Raw genomic sequence first — 25,931 nt, 5'->3', positions numbered from 1 at the left:
TTTGTCTCCTTGCCGATTCAAAATGATCAGGGGATATCTCCTGCTGTTATCATCCCTCTTTTTCTCTGGTGTGTACGCTGAGGAAATCTTCCAGCCAACTCTGGTACTGGACATGGCCAAGATTCTTCTGGATAATTATTGTTTCCCTGAAAACCTGATGGGGATGCAAGAAGCCATTGAACAAGCCATCAAGAGTGGAGAGATCCTGGATATCTCCGATCCTAAAATGTTGGCGAGTGTCTTGACAGCTGGTGTGCAAGGTGCCTTAAATGACCCAAGACTTGTGATCTCCTATGAACCATTGGCTCCTACAGCTCCCAAGCAGGAACCTGAGGTTTTCCCCACTCATGAGCAGCTCTTGAATCTTATCCAGCATGTGGTCAAGTACGAGCAGCTGGAGGGCAATGTGGGCTACCTGAGAATTGACTATATTATTGGCCAGGATGTTGTGCAGAAGATTGGTAGCTTTCTGGTGGAAAAGATATGGAAGACGCTGATGGGAACATCTGCTCTTGTGCTAGACCTGCGTCATAGCACTGGGGGACAGATCTCTGGCATTCCCTTTGTCATCTCCTATCTCTATGAAGCTGACAAGGTGCTGCATGTGGATACTGTATACAACCGACCCTCTAACACCACCACAGAGATATGGACACTGCCCAAGGTGCTAGGTGATAGGTACAGCATGGAAAAGGATGTCATTGTGCTGATTAGCCAGCATACCATTGGAGTGGCTGAAGATGTGGCTTACATCCTCAAGCACATGCACAGAGCCATCACTGTCGGGGAGAGGACTGCTGGGGGCTCTTTGGACATCCAGAAACTGCGCATTGGTCCTTCTGATTTCTACATGACAGTACCTGTGTCACGGTCTGTGAGCCCCCTGAGTGGGGGTGGGCAGAGCTGGGAGGTCAGTGGGGTGATGCCATGTGTGACCACTCAAGCAGAGCACGCCCTTCAGAAAGCCCTGGCCATCCTGTCAGTGCGCAGAGCAGTACCTGAAATAATCAGCCACCTCATGGACATATTACAAGACCATTACACCCTTGTTGAGCGGGTGCCTGCACTGCTGCAGCACCTCACTGCCTTTGACTTCTCCTCCATCCAGTCTGCAGAGGACCTTGCTGCCAAGCTCAATGCTGAGATGCAGGCTGTGTCTGAGGACCCCCGCCTCCTTCTCCGAGTCACCACACCAGATGAAGCTGCTATCTCCCCACTGGAGGAGAAGATTCCAGTGGCTCCCAGCCTGCCCAACAATGAGCAGCTGCTGCATGTTCTGGTGGACACATTGTTCAAGGTATCTGTATTCCCAGGCAATGTGGGCTACTTGCGCTTTGATGAGTTTGCCGATGCTTCAGTGCTAGCTAAGGTGGGGCCTTATATCAGGCAGAAAGTATGGGAGCCCCTCCAAGCTACTGAGAACCTGATTGTAGACCTGCGCTATAACCCTGGGGGCTCATCCTCATCTGCTGTGCCCCTGCTGCTCTCCTATTTCCAGGACCCTGCTGCTGGCCCTGTCCACCTCTTCACTACCTATGATAGACGCACCAACCACACGCAGGAACACAATAGCCAAGCAGAACTTCTGGGCCAGCCCTACGGAGCCCACCGTGGCATCTACCTGCTCATCAGCCATCGTACCGCCACAGCAGCTGAAGAGTTTGCTTACCTCATGCAGTCCTTGGACCGTGCCACTCTGATTGGTGAGATCACAGCAGGGAGACTGTCACACACTTGTACCTTCCCACTGCTGCAGCCTGAGGGAGACATCACCCATGGCCTCAGCATCACAGTTCCTGTCATCACTTTCATTGACAACCATGGGGAGAGCTGGATGGGTGGAGGTGTGGTGCCTGATGCCATTGTACTGGCTGAGGAGGCACTAGAGAAAGCTGAGGAGGTTCTTGCTTTCCACCAGGGCATGGGAACACTTATAGAGGGAACTGGTCAGCTCCTAGAGGCACACTATGCCATTCCAGAGGTGGCTGGGAGGGCTAGTGCCATGCTAAGCACCAAGAGGGCCCAAGGTGGTTATCGCTCTGCTGTGGATTTTGAGACATTGGCTTCCCAGCTTACCAGTGACTTGCAGGAGGCCTCAGGGGACCACCGACTTCATGTCTTCTACAGCCAGGTGGAGCCAGCCCCAGAGGAACAGCCCCCCAATAATATCCCAAGCCCTGAGGAGCTGGGCTACATCATTGAGGCTCTTTTCAAAGTTGATGTATTGCCAGGCAACTTGGGCTACCTACGCTTCGACATGATGGCTGAGGCAGAGACAGTCAAAGCCATTGGGCCACAGCTGGTGCAGATGGTATGGAACAAGCTAGTGGATACCAATGCCATGATCATTGACATGAGGTACAACACAGGCGGCTATTCCACAGCTGTGCCCATCTTCTGCTCCTACTTCTTTGAGCCTGAGCCCCGGCAACACCTCTACACTGTCTTTGACCGCAGCACTTCTCATAGCACTGAGGTGTGGACCCTCCCCCAGGTTACTGGCAAGAGGTATGGCTCCCTCAAAGACATCTACATCCTGACTAGCCACATGAGTGGCTCAGCAGCCGAAGCATTTACCCGTTCCATGAAAGATCTGCACCGAGCCACTGTCATAGGTGAGCCCACAGTGGGTGGATCACTTTCTGTGGGCATTTACCAAGTTAGCAACAGCTCATTATATGCCTCCATCCCCAACCAGGTGGTGCTCAGCCCAGTCACTGGCAAAGTGTGGAGTGTATCTGGGGTGGAGCCACATATCACTGTCCAGGGAAATGAAGCCATGATGGTTGCCCAGCAAATTGCTGCCTTGCGGGCCAAGGTCCCCGGTGTACTGCAGACAGTGGGGAAGCTGGTGGCTGATAATTATGCCTTTGCAGACATTGGGACCAATGTGGCAACCAGGCTCACTAACCTCATCAACAAGGAAACCTACAAAATGATTACTTCTGAAGAAGAGCTGGCCCAGAAGGTAGCTGCTGATCTGCAAGCTCTGTCTGGAGATGTGCACCTCAAAATAGCCTACATCCCAGAGCACTCCAAGGACAGTATCCCAGGGATTGTGCCAATACAGGTAAGTCTCTCATGTGCCTAGCTGCTGTGAGTCCCTACCATCTATTGGGTGGGTGCTACATGGTCTGGGATCAATGAGTCAGGAATTCCCAGACCCAATTGTGGTCCATAACTCTAAATCACCACTATTTACCAGTCTCCGGAAAGAGGACAATGGGCTTTGGAGATTGAACTCACCTCAAATCAGTAAAATGGCCAGGATTTAGGCTTTTTACCTGCAGCTTATACATCAATACATGCTGGTTGACAAAAATCTTCAAGCTCTGGGGCTGTTGAGCTAATATGTCTCATAACCAGTAAATTTACATGTGGACTTGCTGTAGAGGGCAGTGGGCTAAAGTAGTAGTGTTTATTATAGGGAGTACTTCTTCTACCAGACCCCCCTCCCATGTCACTTCTACTTCAGTGCTATTGTTTTGTCCTGTTATAGAATCATTCGATATATAAAAGGGCTTTGTCCGTCTGTCTGTGTTTGTCTGTCTGTCCATAATGCTCCTGGAGCACTCTAATTGGTTGTCTCAGCAGCCGATCACAATGCTCCACACAGGCAGACACAAACAGCGGGGCACCGCCATGACTGCGGGGATGCTGGCCTCACCCCCCACCCCCAGCCCTGCTCCTTGGAGGCAGCAGCGGTGCTGGCCAGCCATGACAGCCAGCCATGACGGGGAGGTGGGGGGATGGAGCAGAGCCAAACATGGAGTTGGGGGGGAGAGGGTGGCACAGGGCCGGATGCAGAGCAGTGGCAGCGGCAGCATGGGGCAGTAGGTGGCAGCGGCAGTGGCTGCATGCAAGTTTCCCCCCCACCCTGTTCATGGGAGGTGACAGCAGCGTGGGGTGATGGACGGCAGCATTCTGTCCCCACCCCCCACCCCCATCATTCTCGATGGACAATTTGCTCGCAGAATCATAGAATGGAAGGACCAGAAAGGACCTGTAAGATCATCAAGTCTGGTCCCCTGCCATGGGCAGGAGGTTATTGGGCTCAGATGAGCTCAACGAGGTACTTTTCCAGTCTCCTCTTGAACACCTCCAAGGATGGTTGGTGACTGCGCCATCTCTGCTGTGAGTGTCCTCTAGATTCTAGATACCCTTATGGAAAATAAGTTTTTCCTAATGTCCAACCTAAATTTTTCCTCTATCAGCTTGTGCCCATTGGTTCTCCTCCGTGGTAGCCTAAATAAACCTCCTACTTACATTATTTATTTTGGTGGGGCCGATTTTGCAGTCTGAGAAAGGTCTCTGAATCTTTTACAAGAGATACACACATGTACTTTGTAACGTAATTTGTCATCTATATAAACATGCATATACTTACCTTCTATTTTTATATTACTAGATTTGTACATAACTCTCAGTTTTTGCCATGTACTCCCACCCCTAGCTTATCTCCTGAGCAATAGTAGAGATTCCCAAGTGACCTATACATTTTGCTTCAGAAAAAGGCATCTGGTAAGGTGCAGCTATAATCTGATTGACCCCAAAAAGAAGTTGATTTTTAAAAAGCCACTTTTGCCCTAACTATGATGCTTGTGTTATAGAAGCTCTGCTTGGTTCTGAGCCAGACTGATTATGAACTGGCTGCACAGTTGTGCTGGAGGGAGCTCCTAGGAGTACCTGTTAACATTTCACCTTCAAAATGGGGGGAAAGTTAGGATAATATCCCTGCCTTAGATGGAGTTAGATCCTCCCTGACTGCTAATATTGCATCTGTGCCAGAGATGACTTGCCTAGGAGCTCGTTACATTGATTTTTGAAAAACACACTTTTGCTTTTTAAATGAACTAGACTGCACCATGTGTTGGGCATCTGCAATATTTTTCCTGCAGGCAGAAATCTCCAGGCTCCCACCCTAAAAAGCCTAAGGCTCATATAATTTAAAACAGGGTATGACCTCTGTGCCATGTTCTCAGTCACTGTGGTCAAGGGCAAAGTTTAAAAATTTTCAGGGAATGGCACATCTAAATACATGCTGCTTTGCACCTTGACTGTAGAAAGAACTTGGGCTTAAATGGGAAATCTAATTCACAGTTTTCTTGATTTCCTCACTGTTCCACTTAGTACTCCTGGGATGTGGGGCCCATCACAGACTACATTTTTGTGGGAGCTCCTTGCCAAAATATTGGCAGCATATCAGTGTTCTGCCATTGGTTCTCTATTCGGCCAATGAACGACCCAATCTGTGTACCACTGTTATTGATATTGGTTATTATAACATGCCATGAGCCCTGACTGTCAAAATAGGATGCACAGGACGGAATCTTATTTATCACAGCCTGGCCCTGGTTAAGTTGATGGGAAAAAAACTACTGACTTCAGTGAGCCTGTGTTAATTAATGCTTCTACATTAATTAGCTTAGTCATTTGTCAAGTATGGTTTTGATGAGGTTTAATGGTTTTTCCATAGGAGGGGAGTCCAAAGCAAGCCTGGATACTGATTGGGAAGGGGGGGAATAACGGCAGAGAAGTTAAGAGGGGTATGCATAAAAGAGAGGCAACTGAAATGCATATGTATACCTTGGTGTCTACTACACTGGAACCACTGCTAAGGCATAATAAAAGATGATGAAAATATCTCCTCTGAGACAGTGGCAAGGTCAATGTTAGCTGGAGTTCTCTGCTGCATAAATGACATTTGCCCAATTTAGGCTTCCCAGGGGCTAGTCTTACATATACAGTGTTTTGTGATTCAGAAAATAGCCTGAGCTTTTGCTTGCAAGGCAGCTTTCCATGTACTCCCTGATACCCACACAACAAACCTTGCTCCTACTCCACTGCCTCACATGAGTAGGAGCTGTTTTCTAGAGTATTACTGGAGCTGGGGACAGGGAATAGGAGGTTTACAGACAAGTCAGTGGGAGTAGGGAAAGATTGCTTATGTCCCCAAAACCTATGTCAGGTTTGCCCGACTAATAAAAAAAAAAGTTGCTGTACTCTGTTTAAAGGAACAGTATCAGGATAGGAAAAAATAAAAACCCTATCCCTAATGTGTTACCAATAACAGATGAAAAAATTGTATTAGAGGCTCAGTGCACTGTTGATGCACAAACCCGTTGAGGTCAATGGAGCCATGCCAGTTTGTGCCAGCTGAGAATCTGGCCTTTATTTAGGTGTAATTGTCTCTTTACTCTCTCTGATATTTGTTTACTTTTTGCCTGTGTGCAGTCTGAAAAATGGCAGCGCACTAATAACTTCTTTTATGTTTCCTGGTTTTAGTCAGCTTCATTTTCTGCTCATTACGCACAAACACAAAACAGTTACATCTTGGATTGTGACAATGCCAAGAAGAAAACGTTTTCACTATTTTTTTTAAACATTAAAATGTGCCATTACTTTTAGGAATTTGCAAAACTGATTTTTTTATTGGAAGCTAAATGATGTGCCTATACTTATTTTGTCAGTTTCTTTTGCAGCTATAATATCCACTGTAACAGCTGTTCTGCAAGCGTAACCCTGTTAATTGACACTAAATCTCTAGTGTTGCAGGCTGGTCATGTGTTTGTGCTGCTGCACAGAATCAGAATTCCTCGGCTCAGTGTCCGTGTTGTTATTTATTTTCATTGAGATAAAAACTGGAATTCTTGATCCTGACCGGGCAGACCAGTTGTTTAGGTGCTGAAAAAAAATCCCAAGCTGTAAAGGGTATTAACTGAACAGGAATGAAGTGCCCAACTTTATTTTCATGAATGCTCATGTTAACATAATTTGGACTGTCATTATTTCCTTGTTGATTCTCAGAATTTCTTGAGAGTCTTGCAATATTTGGTGAATGGTTTTTGTTTGCCTTCTGATTTTCATTTGAAGTTCACACACCTGGAGGCTTACGATTGAATGAGAATCTCAGCTTTCACTTTAAAAAAAGTAAACTTCTATAGCTCCAGCAGAGCAAAGTTTGAAAATATGACTTGAGTACAACACTAAAAGATTGAAAAACAGAACATAAAAAAGAAAAAACTCACAAGCTGCTTTTTAAAAGAAATGCCATGATTTTAAACCAACCTTAGATTTTCAGGGTTCAATGGTTTTTAAACAACTGGGCTTGACAATATTGTTATTTAAAATATTTAATATATATATATATAATATTTTAAATATTTAAAAACTCTAACACATGGAGGAGCACTGTTTTGTTTTGGGCACTTTACAAACACAGTCAGAGACAATTCCAGCCCCCAAAAGATTATACTCTACATGGACAAGACAGGTAAAGGAGGGGAAGGGAAACAGGCACAGAGCGGGGTTGGAGTAGCTCAGTGCCAGAGCCAGGAATGAAACTCCAGTCTTTCAGAGTTCAGGCCAGTGTCCTACTTTCTCATTCATATCACACTGCTCCATCCATGCAAAGTACTAACGTGATAGGAGTTTAAAGGAGAAGGCCCAGATACCCTATACAGCTATCAACTAATGATGGTTCTTCACTTGTTCAGGTTGCGTCAGCCTGAGCTATTGACATTCAAGGCTCTGTTCTAACTCCACGGCTTCCAGCGTTCTTCTTAATAAGGCAGAGGGAATTTATACATAACAATTCAACCATTTCGGCTTAAACATTCCTCCAAATCTTGCTGTGAACTACAGCTTGTCACTGTTTGCCCTTCCCCCACTATCCAGTATGTGATCCTCCAAAATGAAGGGGACTTTGGCCTGCGCAATGACCCCTGCACCCTACAGCCTTAGGTAATGGTAGCAGCTGCTCTCCACATTGCTACATATTTCCAGTTGTGTAAGGAAGTAACCCACTAGTACCCACCTCAGATCCACACCCCCAAACCTGAGAAACATGAGATTTTAAAAAATCCATTCTATATTAGTTTTATTTGCCTTCCAGTTTCTGAGCCTTTAAACTTACTTACATTCTCTTCTGTATAACCGTGAAGGTGAGAAACTTTCTTTGAGATTCCCTCATGTTCATATGACTCCAGGAGAGCTCAGTATTTAAGGAAAACATCAGCATCATGACATTTGCAATAAAATCACAACAGTCAACAACACAGTTTACCAACAGGAAGTTCCCAAATGGCCAAATTTTTGGTACAGCATATTAAATAGGTAAGAAAAAAAGATCACAAGAGGTAATAGAAGAAAAAACCCGGGAAGCCATAAGCTAGGCAAGAGTCCATTTTGAAGGTGTAGTCTAGAAATCTATCTACGGCTACAGATTAAATGTTACTTGTAGGTTAATTCTTACTGAAAATAATACATCTGCTTCATTTGTAGATAAAAAAAATGGATGATGCATCTTTTCTGCCTTCTCCTTTGCAAAAAGGAATTTTTTTCTCTCCCAGAGGTCCATTTCTTCTGAACCACAAATAAGCAAAGTCAAAACAATGCTATGAGCACTGGATATGGTCTTTCAACCCATGATTTGTTAAGCAAAATACACTGGAAAGATCAAGTTGCATTGCTGTCACTGGGAAGTGGATTGGAAATGACAAACTCAATAGTGTTGAACTGATATGTCTGCAGCCCAGATAGAGTGGTTATTTTTCACAAGGTGAGGAGAAAAAAAAAAAGAGCAAAAGAGAGAGAGGTGCAGGAAGGGAGTCATTAAACTTGGCTCTTACCATTAGAGCAATAGTTAGTATCAGAAGAACACTGGAATCAGTGTTTGAAGTTCTGGCATTGCAGAAGGGACTAGAATGGTAATGATAAATATCAGCTACAAGAGTATGCAGGAGGCAAAGCCCAGAGGCTGCCAAATTGTGAGACCTATGACAAAATGCCATTACACTTAATATGCACAAATAGCAGTTACACAGCCACATAATTCATTTTGAACATGCAAATATTATGATCTTAGTCCACATACAGTGTATATGCACAGGTATCCACATAGCTAATGAGCTGATCTCTGGCTGGGAAGATATACATTTGTACCTAGATAAGTGTAAATGCCAAAATTGTAGCCTGGCAAAACTTCATGACTAGCAAATGCTAGATGCCAGGGGAAGAGTGCCCTAACTTTTTTAGCTCAAAAGTTAGGGCACTCACCATAGTAGGAAACCTAGGGAGCCTCATGCAGAGGGTACTTGAGTCTATATCCCTTCTGCTTTCTAGCATGGTGCTCTAACAAACAGGCTCCAAGCTGGGCACAATCCGGGCCAGTCTCAAACTTCCTCTTGAAGCTGAGGTACCATATCATGAACTCAGTATTTATTGGCTATAATGGATAAGGAATGGGGGGAAGGTTCTTCCCCTCTGGAAGGGAGAAAGGGTCCAGGCCAGAACCTAGGGAGTCCCTTTTAGGGTAGTGGTCACCTTGATGAGCCTTACACACTCTTTCTCCCAGCCCCGCATCTTCTTTTCATGGCTCCCCAGCGGGCCAGTTTCAAGGGGAGGGCTGCATACAGCTCTGTATAGTGCTTAGCCTGTTGCCTGGGGATTAAAGCATTATGTTGTGAAGCAGGACACATGTAAATTCAAAACTCCTTTGAATTAAAGGTATATAGGTGCTGGGTCTCCCACGCCCTGGGTGAATGGCTTAACCATTAAATCAGCAGCGGGCAATTATTTCAGGCTGAGGGCCACTTACTGAGTTTTGGCAAGCTATAAGGGCTGCATAGGTAGCCCCACCCCTTGATAGATGCCCCAACCCCAATCACCATCTTGGGACTGAAAGTCCCTCCCCCTAACTCCTGTCCTTTGCCACCAGAAGTCCCTCCCCTTGCCCCCAGAAGTACTCCTTTCAGCAAAGGGTTTGGCCATCTCTGAACCAGAAAAATACCAAATTATATTCTAAAAATCAAACATGTACTACAACATTCATTAATTTCATTTCAAAAAATATTTTTGTCCTGATTTACCTGAGCTTGTGTAGTATACATAGAGGTGATAGTATAATAGCTCAAAATTAAGTCTTGCTCTTGAATATTGTGGGAGGCTGTGGGTGGCAGGGTGGGTATAGTTTTATGGGTATATGGGGTGAGGAGGAGGGTGTGTGTAGAGGTGGGATTTGTGGGGGGTGGATAAATATGGGCCTGTTTGAGTGTGGGGTCTGGGTAGGTGTGGGGGGTTCTGGCTTGTATGGAGGGGGAGGGTTTACCAGCAGCCTGCCCCCTCCCCCCCTGCGGCAGACAGGAGCCTAGGCTCCGTGCTCCTGCCACTCCTGGCCCTGGGGCACTGGTGTGGACCTTGTGTTCCTGCCACTTGCCCACCATCTGCCACTGCTTCCCTTCTCCTGCTGCTTCCCCATTCCCCACCACCCCCAGCACAGTGACAACCAGGAGGGAGCGCAGGGCCCACACTAGTGTACTGGGGCCAGCACCGGTGGGGCCCAGAGTGGGGCAGCAGAAGTGCAGGGTCCGGGCTGTGCTGCTCAAGTAGGGAGAGGAGGGAGCCAGCCGGGCTCCATAGAGCCCCTGGCAGCCTGGGCCCCGCGCTCCTGCTACCCTGCTCTGGGCCCCACCAGCACTGGCCCCAGTGCACTTACACAGTCCCCATGCTCTCTCCTGCCTCTTACTGCAATCTGCACAACTACTCACTGCTCCTTCCCCCGACCTGCCACAGCCATTTCCCTGCTCCCCCCCCACACCACCCACCTAGCAGCACACGGTTCCCAGCTGCAGCTGCAGCTCCAGGACCGCAGAAGCTGGCCCAGCCAGCCCTGAGGACTGGAGCAATCACCTGCAATCCTCCCCTGACTCCCTCCCTCTCCTCTTCCTTATCTGTATTTCCCTCAGTGCAGGGAGGCAGGAGCAGTCCCAGGCCAGAAGCCCCTGCTAGGCAGAGGCTTCTGGCTGGGGCTCAGGGTGGGAATGGGGGTTGAAAGCGGGGCAGGGCCGAGCCAGACTTGCTGCTGCAGTTGTTTAGTTCTGCCGCCAGCTTTCCCTGGGTTCTACTGTCCCTGGCTCCTGTCATCTTTGACAGGCAGCCAGGGGCAGATAAATATTAATTTTCTAAATATTTTAGGGGCCCTGTGGGTCAGGTAGAATGGCCTGGTGGGCCAGATGTGGCCCACGGTCCATATTTTGCCCACCCCTGCATTAGATTATTGGATCAAAATATGGAAAGGGCCTTCTCCTCTGGTGTCTACCACTGACTAGTTGTGGGGTTTTTCCTGGTTACAATTTGAGGACTCACATTCACATAGCTAAATGTATAAGAATGTGCATACCTGCCTATGCAGAGCACAACTTACTATGCATACCCAGTAGGGTTGTGCGAAGCTTCGGGTGCTGATTTGATTTGGAGGAGATTTGGCCCGATTTGGTAGCTAAATCTCCGAATCCAAATCGAATCAGGGGACCAATTAAAAGGCCCGAATCAATTCATAGCTCTCTGAATCAATTTGAAAAAGATTTGGAGAGCTTCGGCAACTCCAGCAGTCCCCGCTCACTGCAGCATGGAGCTGGACCCGGACTCTGTGCTGGTAAGTACAGGGCAGGGGAGGGGAGGCTGAAGGAGCAGGGGAGGGGACCATGGGGGACCCTTGTCAAGCCCCATCCCTTGCCTGCTCTCCCAACCCTCCTGAGTGTCCCCCGATCCCTGCCTACTCTCTCAGCCCCACATGGCTGCTCCATCCAGCCCAGCTCCTTGTTGTTTAAAAAAAAAACCCTGCTCACCATGTGCTGCCAGGCGGGGGGGATCCCTCCTGCCCCCCACTTCCCTGTGCTGCATGGGGGGCTCTGTCATAAGCCCTCCAAACCCCACCCACTCTCCCAGCCCCCCCATGCCTGCCCTGCCCACTCCAGCTCCCAGCCCTTTAAAAAAAACAACCAAAAAACCCCTCCAGACTCACTGACTGCTTCAGGGGACTTGTGGCAGAACCCCCCATGGGGCACTGGGGGGCAGTGGGGATCACCCCCCCTACCCAGCAGCAGCTGGTAATTGGGAGCTTTTTGTTTTCAAAGAGCCGGGAGCTGGAGATGGAGATGGAGCTGGAGCCGTGCAGGGCTGGGAGAATGGGCAGGGGATGCAGCCTGTGTGATTCAGAGATTTGGTTGATTTGGCAGGAGCCAAATCTCCAAATCAGATTCAGCCGAATCAGTTCAGGACAGTGATTCGAATCACCAAGTTGAATCACTGCCCCCGAATCAGCCAAATCCAAATCCGAAGCGAATACTAGCCACTTTGTGCAGGCCTACTCAGTAGCTGTATGGATGCTTGCATGTCCACACTGCACCTGAAGTAGAATTGCTAACTATAATAAGTGCCAACAAAAGCAGTAACATGTCTGCATAACTGTCATTTGGGTGCACAAAGTGAAATAAGATTATGCCTCTAAAGCACAGGGCCCTAGTGTGGCCTTCTGGTTGAGACACAAACCTAGAACTCAAGAATCAGAGGTGTGGATTCTACCACAGTGTTAAGTGAGCAAGTAACTTCATCAGCCTGTCTCCCTCTGTACCATAAGGTTATAAAGACATTTCAGCTGTCTGAGCTGTTCGTATACATTGCTATTCAGGACCAGTGTGTGTTCAGATGCACGTGGGCAGCATGTGGAGTTAGGGGGCCCTTATCTCAATTGTGGTCTTGAGGTCTTGTATTAAACTGTATTACAATTAACAATCTATCCCTTGCATCATCTTCTAGAACACAGCACAAATGTAGGACCATTACTCAGATGAATAGTCTTGTTTGTCACCCTTAAATGGGGAATACTATCCAGGAAAGGGCTACAGCATTAGGCCCTTAACATGTCCAGTGGGCTTCACGCAGCTTGTGAGTGCTGTTTTTGAGTGGTGGTGGCTCTAAGTAGACATCCAAACACCAGGTCTCAGCTTTTAGACGGCTGCTTGACCCCTTTGGGCACAGAAAGCCCAAACATCATGGAATTACTATAGTACCAGAGTGATGAAGGCTGGGAGGCAAATCCATTCCGTGTCTTTTTCTCTGCAGCCCTACATGGTTTAGGGGATGAACTATGGAACTATGAACTATGCCTTTAAGTTTTTATCATCCACCAGACTAGTAGGTGATGAGACGGAGAGGACAGCCACTGTTTCATGCATGTGATGGTGAGGAGAGAATTTTTACTTTACCAAGTAGAAACAATAACATACTTTTACCTTGAACTACTTGGCTCTATTTGTTTTATGAATGTTCTTTAAGGCCCCCCATCACTGAAATAATCTGAGTACTTCATAAAGATGAACAAAGGGATCCTCACAACACCCTGGTGAGAAGGGAAGGGCTCTTATAACGGACTTGCCAAAGCCCTCTCTAGTCACAGAAACTTGCAACTGAATGGGAGCCTATATGAAGAACCGTAGGTCATTGAATTAAGTACAAAGCGATTCTCCCATTTTCAGATGCATACATGGAAAATACTCATTTCTGGCCTCAGACTCAGACTATGGGACCATTGCATATACTGGTGATAGGAATAATTCTTTTATTGTTGGCTAAAAACTGAATTTAATCACATTTTAAATAAATATTTGCCATTTAATACCATAACAAACAGATAAAGTAAAATTAATCATGGCCAAACACATGAGATTTCAGACATGTATCCCCGATATAAGACTCTTATAGCATACCTATTCCTAACTGTCAGAGAGTGATTGGCCCTTTAATGGCACCTGAGGCCAGCATCACCTATGATGGACCAACTACCTTTCAGCTGAGACTAATGAGGAGATTATAAATACCACAAGTGGCTTACCTGGAAAAGAATTACAGGAAGCCAATGCATTCCTATGGCATGCCTCGGAGCACAGGAAGTAGTATGAGGCCTCTGGGCCTCAATCATCTGCTTCTGTCAAGGAAATCACTTTATTTTGTTTTTCTATAAAAAACAAGGTGTAACATGAGCTCCATGACACACATGTAATTCCTTTTTAATATTATGCAGAAGAGTTACTATCAACTCATAATGGTTTTTTCCAAACTCTTTCAGATCCCACCTCCAGAAGTATTTGAGGATCTAATTAACTTTTCATTCCACACCAATGTCTTTGAAAACAACATTGGCTATTTGAGATTTGATATGTTTGGAGATTGTGAACTTCTAACCCAGGTCTCTGAGCTGCTGGTGAAGCATGTTTGGAAGAAGATTGTTCACACAGATGCATTAATCATAGACATGAGGTAAATCCTGAATAGAAAGTAGTCAAGTGTCTTCTTTCTAAGTATAATTTTATTTGTTGCCATGAATTTATTTTACATGGTTAACTGTTGTCTTTGCAAACTAACAATGATAGCATGAGATAAAGAAATTTCAGGGTGAATTGTCATGGAAAACTATCAAGGGAAATGGTTCCATCATGTGGTTCATTTGAAAACAGATAGGAAAACTGGAAAATTTTCAAGAATGAAGAGTTCTGCCCTGAAGCTATTTTCTTTCTCTGATTTCTGTATAACACTTTACTGGATATGACTGTTTACTTACACACATTGTTTAATCATATCTTTTATTGTAGGTCAAGTGATTCAGTAGTGAAAAAGGGAATAATGCTTGAACTGTGCCAAGTTATACCGGGGGATCAGCCGTATATAGTCTGGTCCATGAGTGTAGCTCACAAGTGACTTAAGCCACCTTTGCAAACCACACCACTCCTCTAGCTATTCCCAGTGCTCATAGGCCCTATGGTAGCCATGGACTTATCACATGCCTAAATTTAAACAAAGCTTCATTGAACTTCACAACATATGAACAACAATGTGTGCACATGGGCCAGTAGATGCTGTTCTACTTATTTGCAACAATTAACAGTGCTACACATATACAAATATATCATGTTTTTATATAGCACTTCTATAAGTGTGTTTCTTTTGCATCAGCCCAGAGCTCCTATTTGGAAGCCCACCACACTTCAGGCAAATATTTATGGAAAAACAAACCCTGTGTCAGAAATGGTTTCAAAGATTAAAGAAACGCATATATCCTCTACAGTTATGAATCTTCACATATTTGGAACTTTTCTTCAAGCCATATGATTTCCATTTTTAAAAATCAATGACTGTCTAATGTTAAAAGGATGAACAGTCTTGGCAGCAGGAACGGAGACCCATCCTAGCAAGGATATGGCAGTGTCCCCTTCATGGGAAATACCATGGTCAGTAGGCTACAGAATCACAGATTTCATAGATTGCATAGACATTAGAGCTGAAAGGCACCTTGTAGGATCATTGGGTCCAGCACCCTGGGCAGGAAGTCAGCTAGGCTCAAAGGATCCCAGCAAGATAAGCATCCAAATGTTTCTTAAAAGTGTCCAGAGCAGGTGCTTGCACCTATTCCAGGTCTATTCCAGGCCTCGGAGGCTCAGATAGTAAAAAAGTTTTTTCTTATGTACAGCCTAAAACGGTCTTGCAAAAGTTTGTGACCGTTAGACTTTGTCATCCCTTGGGGTGCTCTGGTGAACAAACATCCCCCCAGATCCTGATGCACACCCATTATGTACTTATGGGCTGCCACCAAGTCATCCCTGAGCCTGCGCTTCTCCAGGCTGAAAAGTCCCATGACTTGCAGCCTCTCTTCATAAGGCTTGTTCTCTTGCCCTCTGATCATGGATGTGGGTCTCCTCTGGACTCTTTCAAGCTTCTCCATGCCCTTCCTGAATTGTGAAACCCAGAATTGGACACAGTACTTCAGCTGCAGCCTCACCAAAGCCGAGTACAGCAGCAGGATGACATCCTGGGTCTTGCTCGAAATGTATCAGTAGATGCAAGCCACAGTTTTGTTCACTTTGCTGGCTGCAGTATCACATTGGTGGCTCATGTTCATCTTGTGATCAGTCATGACCCCCAAGTCTCTGTTGGTCGTGGTGCTAGTGAATGTAGCATTGCTGAGCCTATAAGTGTGATGTGAGTTTCCCCCCCGCCCTGAGGTAGAGCACCTTGCATTTCTCTGTATTGAATGCCATTAGGTTTTCATCTGTCCACCTTCCAAGCCTTTCGAGGTTGGCCTGGATCACCAGCCTATCCTCAAGTGTGGATACTCTTCCCCAGCAAACTTGGCCAGTCTGCTTCTGACACATAAGAAGACTGACAATCAGGCTCCTTCTTGCCAGCTCCATGAATTGTTTATACATTAGACAGTCATTGATAAAAAATATGACTAACCCTGACAGCAGGGGATAGAATCCACAGCTCCACACTCCTAGGGGAGTGGCCTCATCACTCTGTCATAGTCAGGCTCTCTCTTGCTCACACTCCCTCCAATCCCATGAATCTTGTGCTCTGATCAACCCATTGAGACAGCTTCAACCTACCGTCCCACACATACATGTCTTATAACCTGTACACTCCTGCAAAGTGGGAAATGTGGGCATGAGTCCCCTGTGAGTGAGATGGATTTATAATCCCAGTTTACCATTTCCTGGGCCTGAACTATCACCACTAAGCACCACTAAGCTGTCAGGCAAAAAGTGAACTCTTCCTCCTCCTTGCCCTATACAAGAATGAAAGTGAGATGCTGGTGTTTTATACTAACCTCAGGGCTTCTGTCAATGAGGTGCTGGTTCAGGTAGTTATCACAGCTTAGCAATGCAGATCCTAACTGACTGAAGTGCCTCCTTTGCAGCTGCAAGTCAAACACTTGAGCTCTGAGGCAAAGCAGGAGTCCAGAATCACCTCTGTGTCTAGCATTTCTATTGGCTAGCCATAGGCTCCCCTCCTCTAAACAACTAGGTAATCCAGATTAGCCTTAGGAAGTTGTGACAGATGGGGGGCCATCAGGCACCCGATGAGATTGATGCCTCCCCCTGCCGCCCCATTCTAGGGCAGTCTGCCCTGCACTTGCCTGCCATGCTTCTGATGTAAAAATGGATTGATGTAAAAGTGGAGGAGGCTGCCCCATTTGCAGCCCTGGTGTTCTGGGCCAATCACATGGCTCCAAACCATCCCTCCACCATGTCCCATGCCTCGCAGATGGCATCCAATTCTCCTTACTAATTCCCCAGCCTCTTCTCAGGCTGCACTCAGCCTCTAGACAACACAGGCCTCAGGTCCCTCTTGGTGGACATTGGCCCCTCACTGGAGCATTCCCCTAGCCCCTTACTGGGCCACACACTCACTCCACCCCCTTACTGGGCCACACATTCAGACTCTGGGCCTTTCACCCCTTGGATCTCAGGTCTCACTCAATGGACCTTGGCCCCAAGCCGTTTCCCTCTACAGGGTGACCTATAACGCAGAGGGGGCTGAAAGTTTCTAGCATCCCTTCCTCACCTTTCACTGGGGATATACAGATGTGGCATTTCCTGGGCACTGCTCCACCATAGACAGTCCCACCACACCAACCAACCTCAGCAGGGTGTAGTTTCAAGTCTTACCCAGACCAGAAGGAACCTCCTCCATCCCCATAGTTCCTACCCTAACCTCCAGGTGTTCCAAAAGCTTCAGGCTGAGGGATGTTGCTCCGCTCCCCGGATGTAACTACCAGCACTGCTCCCAGGGTCTGGGCTTATACACTCCCTGCCCAGCCCTTCTCCAATCAGGTGGCCACCTGCAGTCAGGTGACTGCCTAATTGGGCCTGAACCCACCTGCTGGCTGCTCCATAGCCTGTCTGATGTTCTTAAAGTGACAGGCACAACCTGTGCACTGCCACAGAGGCACATAGATCTTTCCATTCACACTGGGCTCCTTACCCTGTTCATAAGATCCTAACCCTCAAGGTTGCAAAGAAATGCTTAAATATGTGAACAAAGTGCTCCTTGGAGGTCCAAGTTTAAAGGCAGATGGAAACATCCTAACTTTAATTAGATCTCTTTAATGTCTATTAAGTCTCTTTAAGCCAATCTCATAATTCTGAGATGCAACTCATGACTTCAGAATGTTTGGGGCTAGTAATACAGCCATCACCGATATGAAATGCTTCTTTGGTCTCTGCTATTTGAGTACCTCATAATTTTAACGTACTATATTTACTCGTATACCGCTCAGACCTTCCCCACAAAATTAACCATCCAAAATTGGAGTGCATATTTTAAGAGAGAAACTAATTTCCACACCAGAATGGATGTGTGGGGACTCTAGAATGGCTGTCAGGTGTTATGCCAGATCTGGGGGTTATCCAGGCTCAGAAGAGGAAAACAAAATCTGAGGGCGTATGCAGAGTCCAAATGGAGGGGAACCAGGAAACCAGAAACCGGAAGATCTGCCTGGGGACCTGATTCAGAGATCCAGAGGGTTGGACAGAGTGCAGGGGCAGGGAGCCAGCTGGGTCAGGTACCCAGGAGATCAAACCATACTTGGGTTAGTGAGCCAAAGGTCAGGCCAAACGCAGGTTCCATGGGCAAGCTGGGTCAGGTTGCCAGCGAATTGATCTGAGCCAGTAGACACACAAGCTAAAGGTGTGGCAAGCTGAATACAAGATTGAACCTTGTTGCCCAGACACTTTCTCTTCCAGGTCAAGAGTTTTTATAGGAAGAGGCAAAGGGTCAGGTGAATCTGGCTGGCCATTCTGGTTGCAGGGAGTGGGCAGGCGGCTAGGCTTAGACACCAGGTTCTGATCACCTATGTCTACCCCAATGCTCAGCTGTGGAGGTGGCAGGTTGGGATGACCAGCTAAGATGAGGCCCTAGGTTCAAGGCCATGACCTGATACCAGGGGTTGGGTCCCTCTGACTGCATGAAGGAGGGGTGCATTTTGCTGCCAAAAGCTATAGGTTTAACCCTGTCAAAGCTATTGCTGGTAACTTGGCAGTGGCTGTGACAAGGTTCAATCTTTAGCTTTGATTGAATAGAAAGGGGAGGGGAAGTGACGCTAACAATGCAGCCAGTCTTCAGCCATGACTCTGGATATATATATTTTCCTTCATTCTGCCTTCCCAAAACAAGGTGTGTGTGTTACTTGGGGACATGTAGTATGAAAGAAAATATGATATTTATTTTCAACAATCCCCTTTTAGAGCAGTGCTGTTATGTTCATGTTCCACATGGGTTACTAAAGTCCAGAAAGGCAAAACAGCTTCCCCAGTGTCACATAGGAAGTCTGTCATAGAGTGTGAACTTAAACCTACATCTTCAAAGTCTGAGACTAGTGCCCTAACCACTGAACTGTCTTTCATCTCAAAACTAATGTTCCCTTAAGGGCTCATTATCCTAGTAGCAAAACATAGGTGGATATAGTTAGTTCTACTCTGTTATTGTCTTGTCAAAACATTTGTCATCTTTGTCAGCATCCTAGAGCTCTTGATCATGTGTTTGGAAACTTGGAGAGCCCCCTAAGCTGATTTTCACAGACAGGAGGCTTTTGACATTTTCTGCTCGTTTGGAGTGCTGTGGACTCAATCGACTCAACACAATGTGAGCTGCACTGTAGGGCAGGCAGCTGATCTGTCATCTCACTGCCTGGCTTTCCAATGTGGCATAGCTTTGTCCCTCTCCTCTTCTGCTGCCTGCCCTTGATTGCATTCTGGCATATCTAGGATTTTGTCCTATGGCTTTAATGCCTATATTTTCTCTTTTCATTATATGGGGGTTCCTCAGTCAGATCATAACTGCAGTCCAGCAAGAAAGGGGTGGCTAACAAGAGACCACCATGATTCAGTCATGTTCATTCTGCCAGGGCAGGTACAAATCTCAGACTGCAGGCTTATGCATTGACAAATGATTAGCCAGGGTATCTCCTTCTTCACCTCACTCAGAGTCACCTCAACAAGTTAGATACCACTCACTACCATGACACCTGCAGCAGCATGAGGCTAGGTTGTGACAGCCAGGGCATTGTATCCCTGGGATGTACTGGCTGCACAGCCATACTCACATAAGTCTAGATAGTACTAAGCAGAAACCACCAGCAACCTGATTTGGTTTTCAGCAAGCTCAAAGCAAACATAACAAACATAACTGTTCTGTGTACAGTTGGAGTGGTTTCCTTACCTGGGGATGGAGTCACCCCTAAATTTGCAGAACTGCGGAGGAAAATTAGTAGAACCAAAATTTCTTTTCTTGGTTTCTGTCTGGATTGCACTAAACATCAGTACCAAGCAAGAAGTTTCCTTCAGAGACTACTCAATGTAATCTATGCCATGCACAATAGGGTAAATTACACAAGGTAAAGCCTGTGCCACCGTTATGCTAGGGAATAAAACATAAACATTTGTGGTGTTGTACACATCTTTTTAAATAGGAAAACAAATTAACCCATTTTCAAGTCCTGTTGTGTCCCCCTTATCAGCATGAACAAATAGGCCACAGGATACAAGGGAAATTGGGAACTTTTTTTGGGTGCAAATAGCTTGTTAAACATGAGCAGCACACTGCATATGGGTAATATTTACTTCCTATGCAATGCCATCAAAGATACGTTAGAAATGTTTCTGATTGACCACTAGATGGAGAGTTATACTACGTGAGTAGAGCTGAAGTAGAAATGGAAAATATAAATGGTTTGGTGTTCCTGGTTCAAAATGAATACTGTTCTAATTGTTGGAGGAGGTAATCCCATAGTGATATTTAAACATCTATGACTTCCACCCTGAGCTGTGATGTGAAATTAAAAGGAGTATTCTAATGTAAAATTTTTCAAACTTGGTTCCCCTAATTGAAGCATCTAGATCAACTACTGGACACAAAAAGAAGTCACTTGAGGTTGGAAAGTGGTGACCACTTTCACTGGCTTTGATGGGAGATGTAGATTCTCAATGCCTTTTCACTCAGGCATTTATTTTTGTGGCCCTAAATGAAAAGTAATTGCCTAAACATTAATAGCAAAGTCTAAGTGTATTGGCTCAGCTTTTTAAATTCCATTACTTATGTTAGTAATAACTATAAGTTATTAAAAAATAAAAGAACTTCAAGAATCTAATATGTCTCTAACTATCTCTTCTGATTTATTTTCTGGGGGGATTTTCACCATGTTGATCCAAGAAAATAGCTTTAAATTTTTATTTCTAGCCAGTTTGTGAGCAATAACAGTATCAGGTTCTCCAGCAGGAGTTCAGTTCTATAATGCTAGGATTGCAAATACGGTGAGGGAGAACATAATATGCAGATATAAGAACTTAGGTCTGAACCATTTTTTTGGAGATGCTATAAAACAGCAGAACTTGTGAGTTAGAGAGAGATAAGGAGGATAAATACACTGTTTGCTACAAATGGTCAATTATGCCCTGGATTATTTTCTTGTTTACACAGATACAATATTGGAGGCCCTACCACCTCCATACCAGGCCTGTGCTCTTACTTCTTTGATGAAGGGCACCGAGTTCTTCTGGACAAGGTTTACAACAGACCCACTGACTCAGTAAATGAGATCTGGACCCAGTCACAGCTTACAGGTGAGATGGCAACCACACTTCATAATAACTTTTACTTTTAGGTATGTATGATTGTAGCTTCTTGTGAATTTCCTAGGCAAATGGAGTGCTCAATCCATAGTCATCCATCAGAGACTACATTTTTCCTGCTGAAAACACGTGAAGCCAATAGCTAAACCTATACAAAGAAAAAGCATCAGAGGAAAACTAGATATTCTGGAAATTTGCTTGTGGCCCAGATCTGTGGGACCCTGGACTACCTCCACTCCCCTAGTGTCCATGGCATAGTGGGTGTGTCTACATGTTGCTCTATGACAGAGGAGGGCAATTATTTTGGGCAGAGGGCCACTTACTGAGTTTTGGCAAGTCATTGAGGGTCTCATGACAGGCTGCCAGGGGCAGATAAATATTAATTTTTTAAATTTTTTAGGGGCCCCACAGGCCAGATAGAATGGCCTGGTGGGCCACATTTTGCCTGCCCCTGCTCTGTGGTGATGCAGTGACATGCTACATCACCATACAATGTGCTATGGTGATGCAATGATCACATGGGTCTACATGTGATCGGCAGTTACTTTGCCATAGTGGCACACTCCCCTGGTGTAGTCACCATAGACAGCTGAAGTTTAGATGTGCTAAGGGAATAGAGTTATTATGGCCACAATCCAAATCCCCTCAAAGAGAATGGGCTTCAGGGAGATTTGGATAGAGCTCTGTATTATATATTTGCTTTGGACAGGGTCTTCTAATGGCCCATAACTTGTCAGTAAAAAAAAGAGTTCCTTTTGAAGTTGTTGTGAAAATTAATTCTGTTAAAGGTCCCTCATGTGAAGTTGGGCCCCTTCTTACAAGTTAGAATTATAGTTAACTCTCACACCATTGGTCCATATGATGGACAGACTCCAAGGATATTATTACAGAGGCATAGGATGAACTTCCCAAGTGCTCAGGTTACTCTATGATGCAGAAGGCCTGATTTAAAAAAAAAAAAACAGCTCAGTCCCCAGCAAAATGTTATGCTGAATGTGAAATTATGAGAAAAACTACCGTTCCTTAAGTAAGGGAAACAATCAAGTCAGTCCAGACCCCAACTATATATTTTCTGTAAGGGGATTTTGGGTAAAACCAAAGCTAAACTGAACTTCCCCATTGTAATTGCATGGAAAACCATTTCAATTCAAAGTTTAAATATGTCCAAAACTTGTTACTACAAGAGAGGCAGGAAGTGAAACTGACGTAGCAACATCAGTGATAATGACCAGACTCTTTACAATGCACAAGCTGTTTAGTGGAAAAAGCAAATTCCAGCCATTGCAGCTGGAAAGTAAGTCAGGATTCTTTCAGGCATCAATAACAGATGGGATGGAAATACAGTCTGCCTCTGTTCTTCTCACGCTATTCTATGATCCAAGTGGACCTTTAAATGTAGATGTGCTTAACACTGTCTTATCTTGTCTCTTGCAGGTGAGAGATATGGCTCACAGAAGGGTTTGGTAATCCTCACCAGTGCTGTGACTACTGGGGCTGCAGAGGAGTTTGTCCATATCATGAAAAGACTGGGCAGAGCTTACATCATTGGAGAAATGACCAGTGGTGGGTGCCATCCCCCACAGACATATCATGTGGATGACACCAACCTCTATATCACTATCCCCACATCCAGATCAGTCATCTCCACTGATGGCATCTCTTGGGAGGGGAGAGGGGTGCCTCCACACATGGAGGTACCAGCAGAAATAGCTCTTATCAAAGCAAAGGAAATGCTTAAAACTCATCTACACAGCTCCAGGTAGACTGGTTGATGCAGAGAGCATCCAGTATGAGAGAACGAGATTGCAACTTTTTTAAGAAGCCTGAGAGAATTAGACACCCAGTGGCTAGAACCAGTAAAGGACTTAGATGCCTAAAGCAGGACTTATGTGGAAGGTAGGAACCTAAGTGCAAAATTATGATCCAAACAACCCTAGCTTAGCTGCCCCCTGACTTCATAGGCGCCTTAATTTTTTACCTTAAAATTCTCCAGGTGACCAGACCTGTGCTTCTGGTCATACCCATAACTACCACAGTCCGAGCAGCTACAATTTGGATTCACATATATCTCTGATCAGGTTCCCAAAAGTAAGCATTCTTTCACTTAAGTCCAAATCTAGTAGGTGTTTTCAGAGCCCATTTAACTCTCACTAACAAGAGGCTCCCATGAAGAGCAACTGCTTTCTTTTATGACATGGCAAGCAGTGGCTCTCATCTTTGATATCAAAGGCTAGTGGTTAGAGCACACCCCTGGAAGAGGAAAACCAGGTTTCATTTCTTTCCCTAGCATAACGGGGTTCTAACCTTTACCTCTGGCTCCCTAGTAAGCATGGGATGTATAAACTACTCTGGGTTGCCGAGGCACATTTTGCCCCTTATATTGAAGTAGGGTTACTGGAAAGACAAGAACCCTAGGTACATTGAGTCAGAGAAAGACAAAGAAAAAGAGCCTGACTAGTCTAGTGGTTACAGTACTCATCTGCAAGGGGAAAGCCATGGCTTTTGGTCCCTGCTTCCCAATGCTGTTTCCATATTTTACATTAAACAGTCCTTCCAAGTACTCACTTCTTTCAAAGAAATGTTGTAGGTACCTTTCAATTCAAAGGGAGGATCTGGAGTAGACAGATGTTCCTCCTTATAGTCCTAAGTGAGGCACCTGCACTATAGAGAGGGACAGATTTCCTATTGACCAGCACTAGGCAGCCCCTATAGTGGCTATTTTTTACCCCATTCTGAGGTACCTTGTTGCTTGTCTATAGCACTGCAGCAGCGGGTCCCATCAAGGATGGGCCCAGGCACTTCCTAGTCACTCCCTATCTACCTGCATCCATGGGCACATTCAAGACCTAGGGCTGCTTTGGGCTTCCCCTCTGCACCCAGTTTCCTGCAGGCCTGAGAATAGACGCTGGAGGCAAGCCTGGAACAGCCTTACTGATATATTTCCAGTTATAATTGTGCCCATGGACTTGGGTGGGCAGGGCATGCTAAGCTTCATCCTCCTTGGGAACACAATCTCTGGACAATGTGCTGGAGGCCTGGAATGTGCTGGATTTCACTGCAGAGGGCAGGCACCGTCTGCAGCGGGCAGAAAGCTGGGAGCTACAGACCCAAACCTTCAGTCTCCTAAGCCTCTTATTGGACCTAGCTCCTGAATCCTCTTACTTTCCTAATTCCCCACTGAAATATCCCAGTCCTATATGCTTAATAATTGCAAACTTCCCAGTTATGTTGGCATTTATTCAAGTGTAAAATATGCATTTCTTTTGTACTTTGGAAAATGACACATATTTTTACCTCCCCATGTCCTGAAGAAGAATGAAAATCGCCATAAAGGCTTGTTTCCAAACTGAGCAACTAAATTAGTTTCACTTCCATTTGCCCCTTAGATCAAAGCAGCTCAAAGATAGCCAACTTGTCAGCTTACCAGCCAGTGCCCAGTATCCTGGTATTTCTGGAGCTGCAAATCCAGAACTCCCCAACACACAGGATGCCCAAAAGAAGAGTTAACTACAGTTCAGAGCAGTTGTAAGTTGTAGGTTTTGGGGTTTTTTTTTTACTGTGAAGATTTTAGAAATATGTATCCTCTGTTTAAACACCTGATTTCAAAGACTCTCAGTATTCACATGGAAAGAATATTAACAATCAGACAACTATCTGTCATTTCTGCAATGTGTTTATATTTCAAGTTTCACTCAGCTGGGTCAGTGACATTAAATTGTTCACACTTTCCATGCTGTTCATTTTCATTTTCAGACTCTCATGCACTGGCCCAGTATTAAGTTTTTTAGTGCTTTGGGGGAATATTTGGATGAATTTAGGTTTATGCAGGACTCTGTCTATCCAAAGTACTATATAAATGATGAGCATTAAAAGTACTAAATCCAGAAAAGGCCACATCTGTCAGTGAATTAATTATAAACAGAATAAACATATTTTAAGTACTAGCTTTTTAAAGCTCCCCTTCAATATACAAGTAGCCTAACCTTGCTTTTATTTTTTAAGCACATTTGCACAAAAGCTTTCGTGTATGAACAATATTATTTGGTGTTTGTCACTGGCAAGTCAAAGTCAGTCAATCAATCAGGAACCAGAAATTATACCATTTGACCAAGATCGCTAATCACACAGCAGCAATACAGAGTAATTGCAGTCAGTGCACATGTGGTCTGAAATTTGCTCTCATTGACTACATACTGAATGCTTCTGAATACTAGACTTGTTTATAGTAGCAGGAATCCATTTGGAAAAAAGAAACAAAAAGGATGATTATTCTGGCTAGTCTATTTGCAACAAGTAATTTGATCAGATCAAGCAAATCCTATGAGAGTTTTCTTCACTCAGAAGTTAGATCATGACCTTGAAGAGTTTCATAGTTTCTAGGGTCGGAAGGGACCTGAGCAGATCATCTAGTCCGACCCCCTGCCATGGCAGGAAAGAGTACTGGGGGTCAAATGACCCCAGCAAGGTGTTCATCTAATCTCCTCTTAAAACCCCCCAGGGTAGGAGCCTGCACCACTTCTCTTGGAAGTTGGTTCCAGACCCTAGCTGCCCTGACCGTGAAGTAGCGCCTCCTGATATCTAGCCTAAACCTACCCTCTGCCAGCTTGTGACCGTTTGTCGCATGGCTCCTAGGTGCTCTCCGACTGGAGGGTGGAATTGGCTCAGAAGAGACCTCTGGTGGCGGGAAGG

The 25,931-nt window shown here is 45.4% G+C and overlaps 1 protein-coding gene across 1 annotated transcript; it reads left to right on the top strand.

Moving 5' to 3' along the window:
- The first annotated feature begins 22 nt into the window (after positions 1-22).
- On the top strand, positions 23-23,005 carry RBP3 (retinol binding protein 3). Its single transcript, XM_090058034.1, has 4 exons — positions 23-3,070; positions 13,907-14,097; positions 21,091-21,233; positions 22,677-23,005. The coding sequence occupies exons 1-4, from the start codon at positions 23-25 to the stop codon at positions 23,003-23,005; spliced, it is 3,711 nt and encodes a 1,236-aa protein (XP_089914160.1).
- Positions 23,006-25,931: the final 2,926 nt, after the last annotated feature.

The sequence above is a fragment of the Crocodylus siamensis genome, chromosome 7 (genome assembly GCF_052110815.1).
Source record: "Crocodylus siamensis isolate JL-2025a chromosome 7, ASM5211081v1, whole genome shotgun sequence".
NCBI classification, from domain to species: domain Eukaryota; kingdom Metazoa; phylum Chordata; order Crocodylia; family Crocodylidae; genus Crocodylus; species Crocodylus siamensis.
This window is presented reverse-complemented; position numbering and strand designations above follow the sequence as displayed.

Bases quoted from the DNA above. Each gene is read 5' to 3' on its own strand.
- RBP3 (XM_090058034.1), top strand. From the start codon at position 23: ATGATCAGGGGATATCTCCTGCTGTTATCATCCCTCTTTTTCTCTGGT. The intron at 14,098-21,090 runs GTAAATCCTGAA...TTGTTTACACAG, and splicing joins GCATTAATCATAGACATGAG to ATACAATATTGGAGGCCCTA. The intron at 21,234-22,676 runs GTGAGATGGCAA...TGTCTCTTGCAG, and splicing joins GACCCAGTCACAGCTTACAG to GTGAGAGATATGGCTCACAG.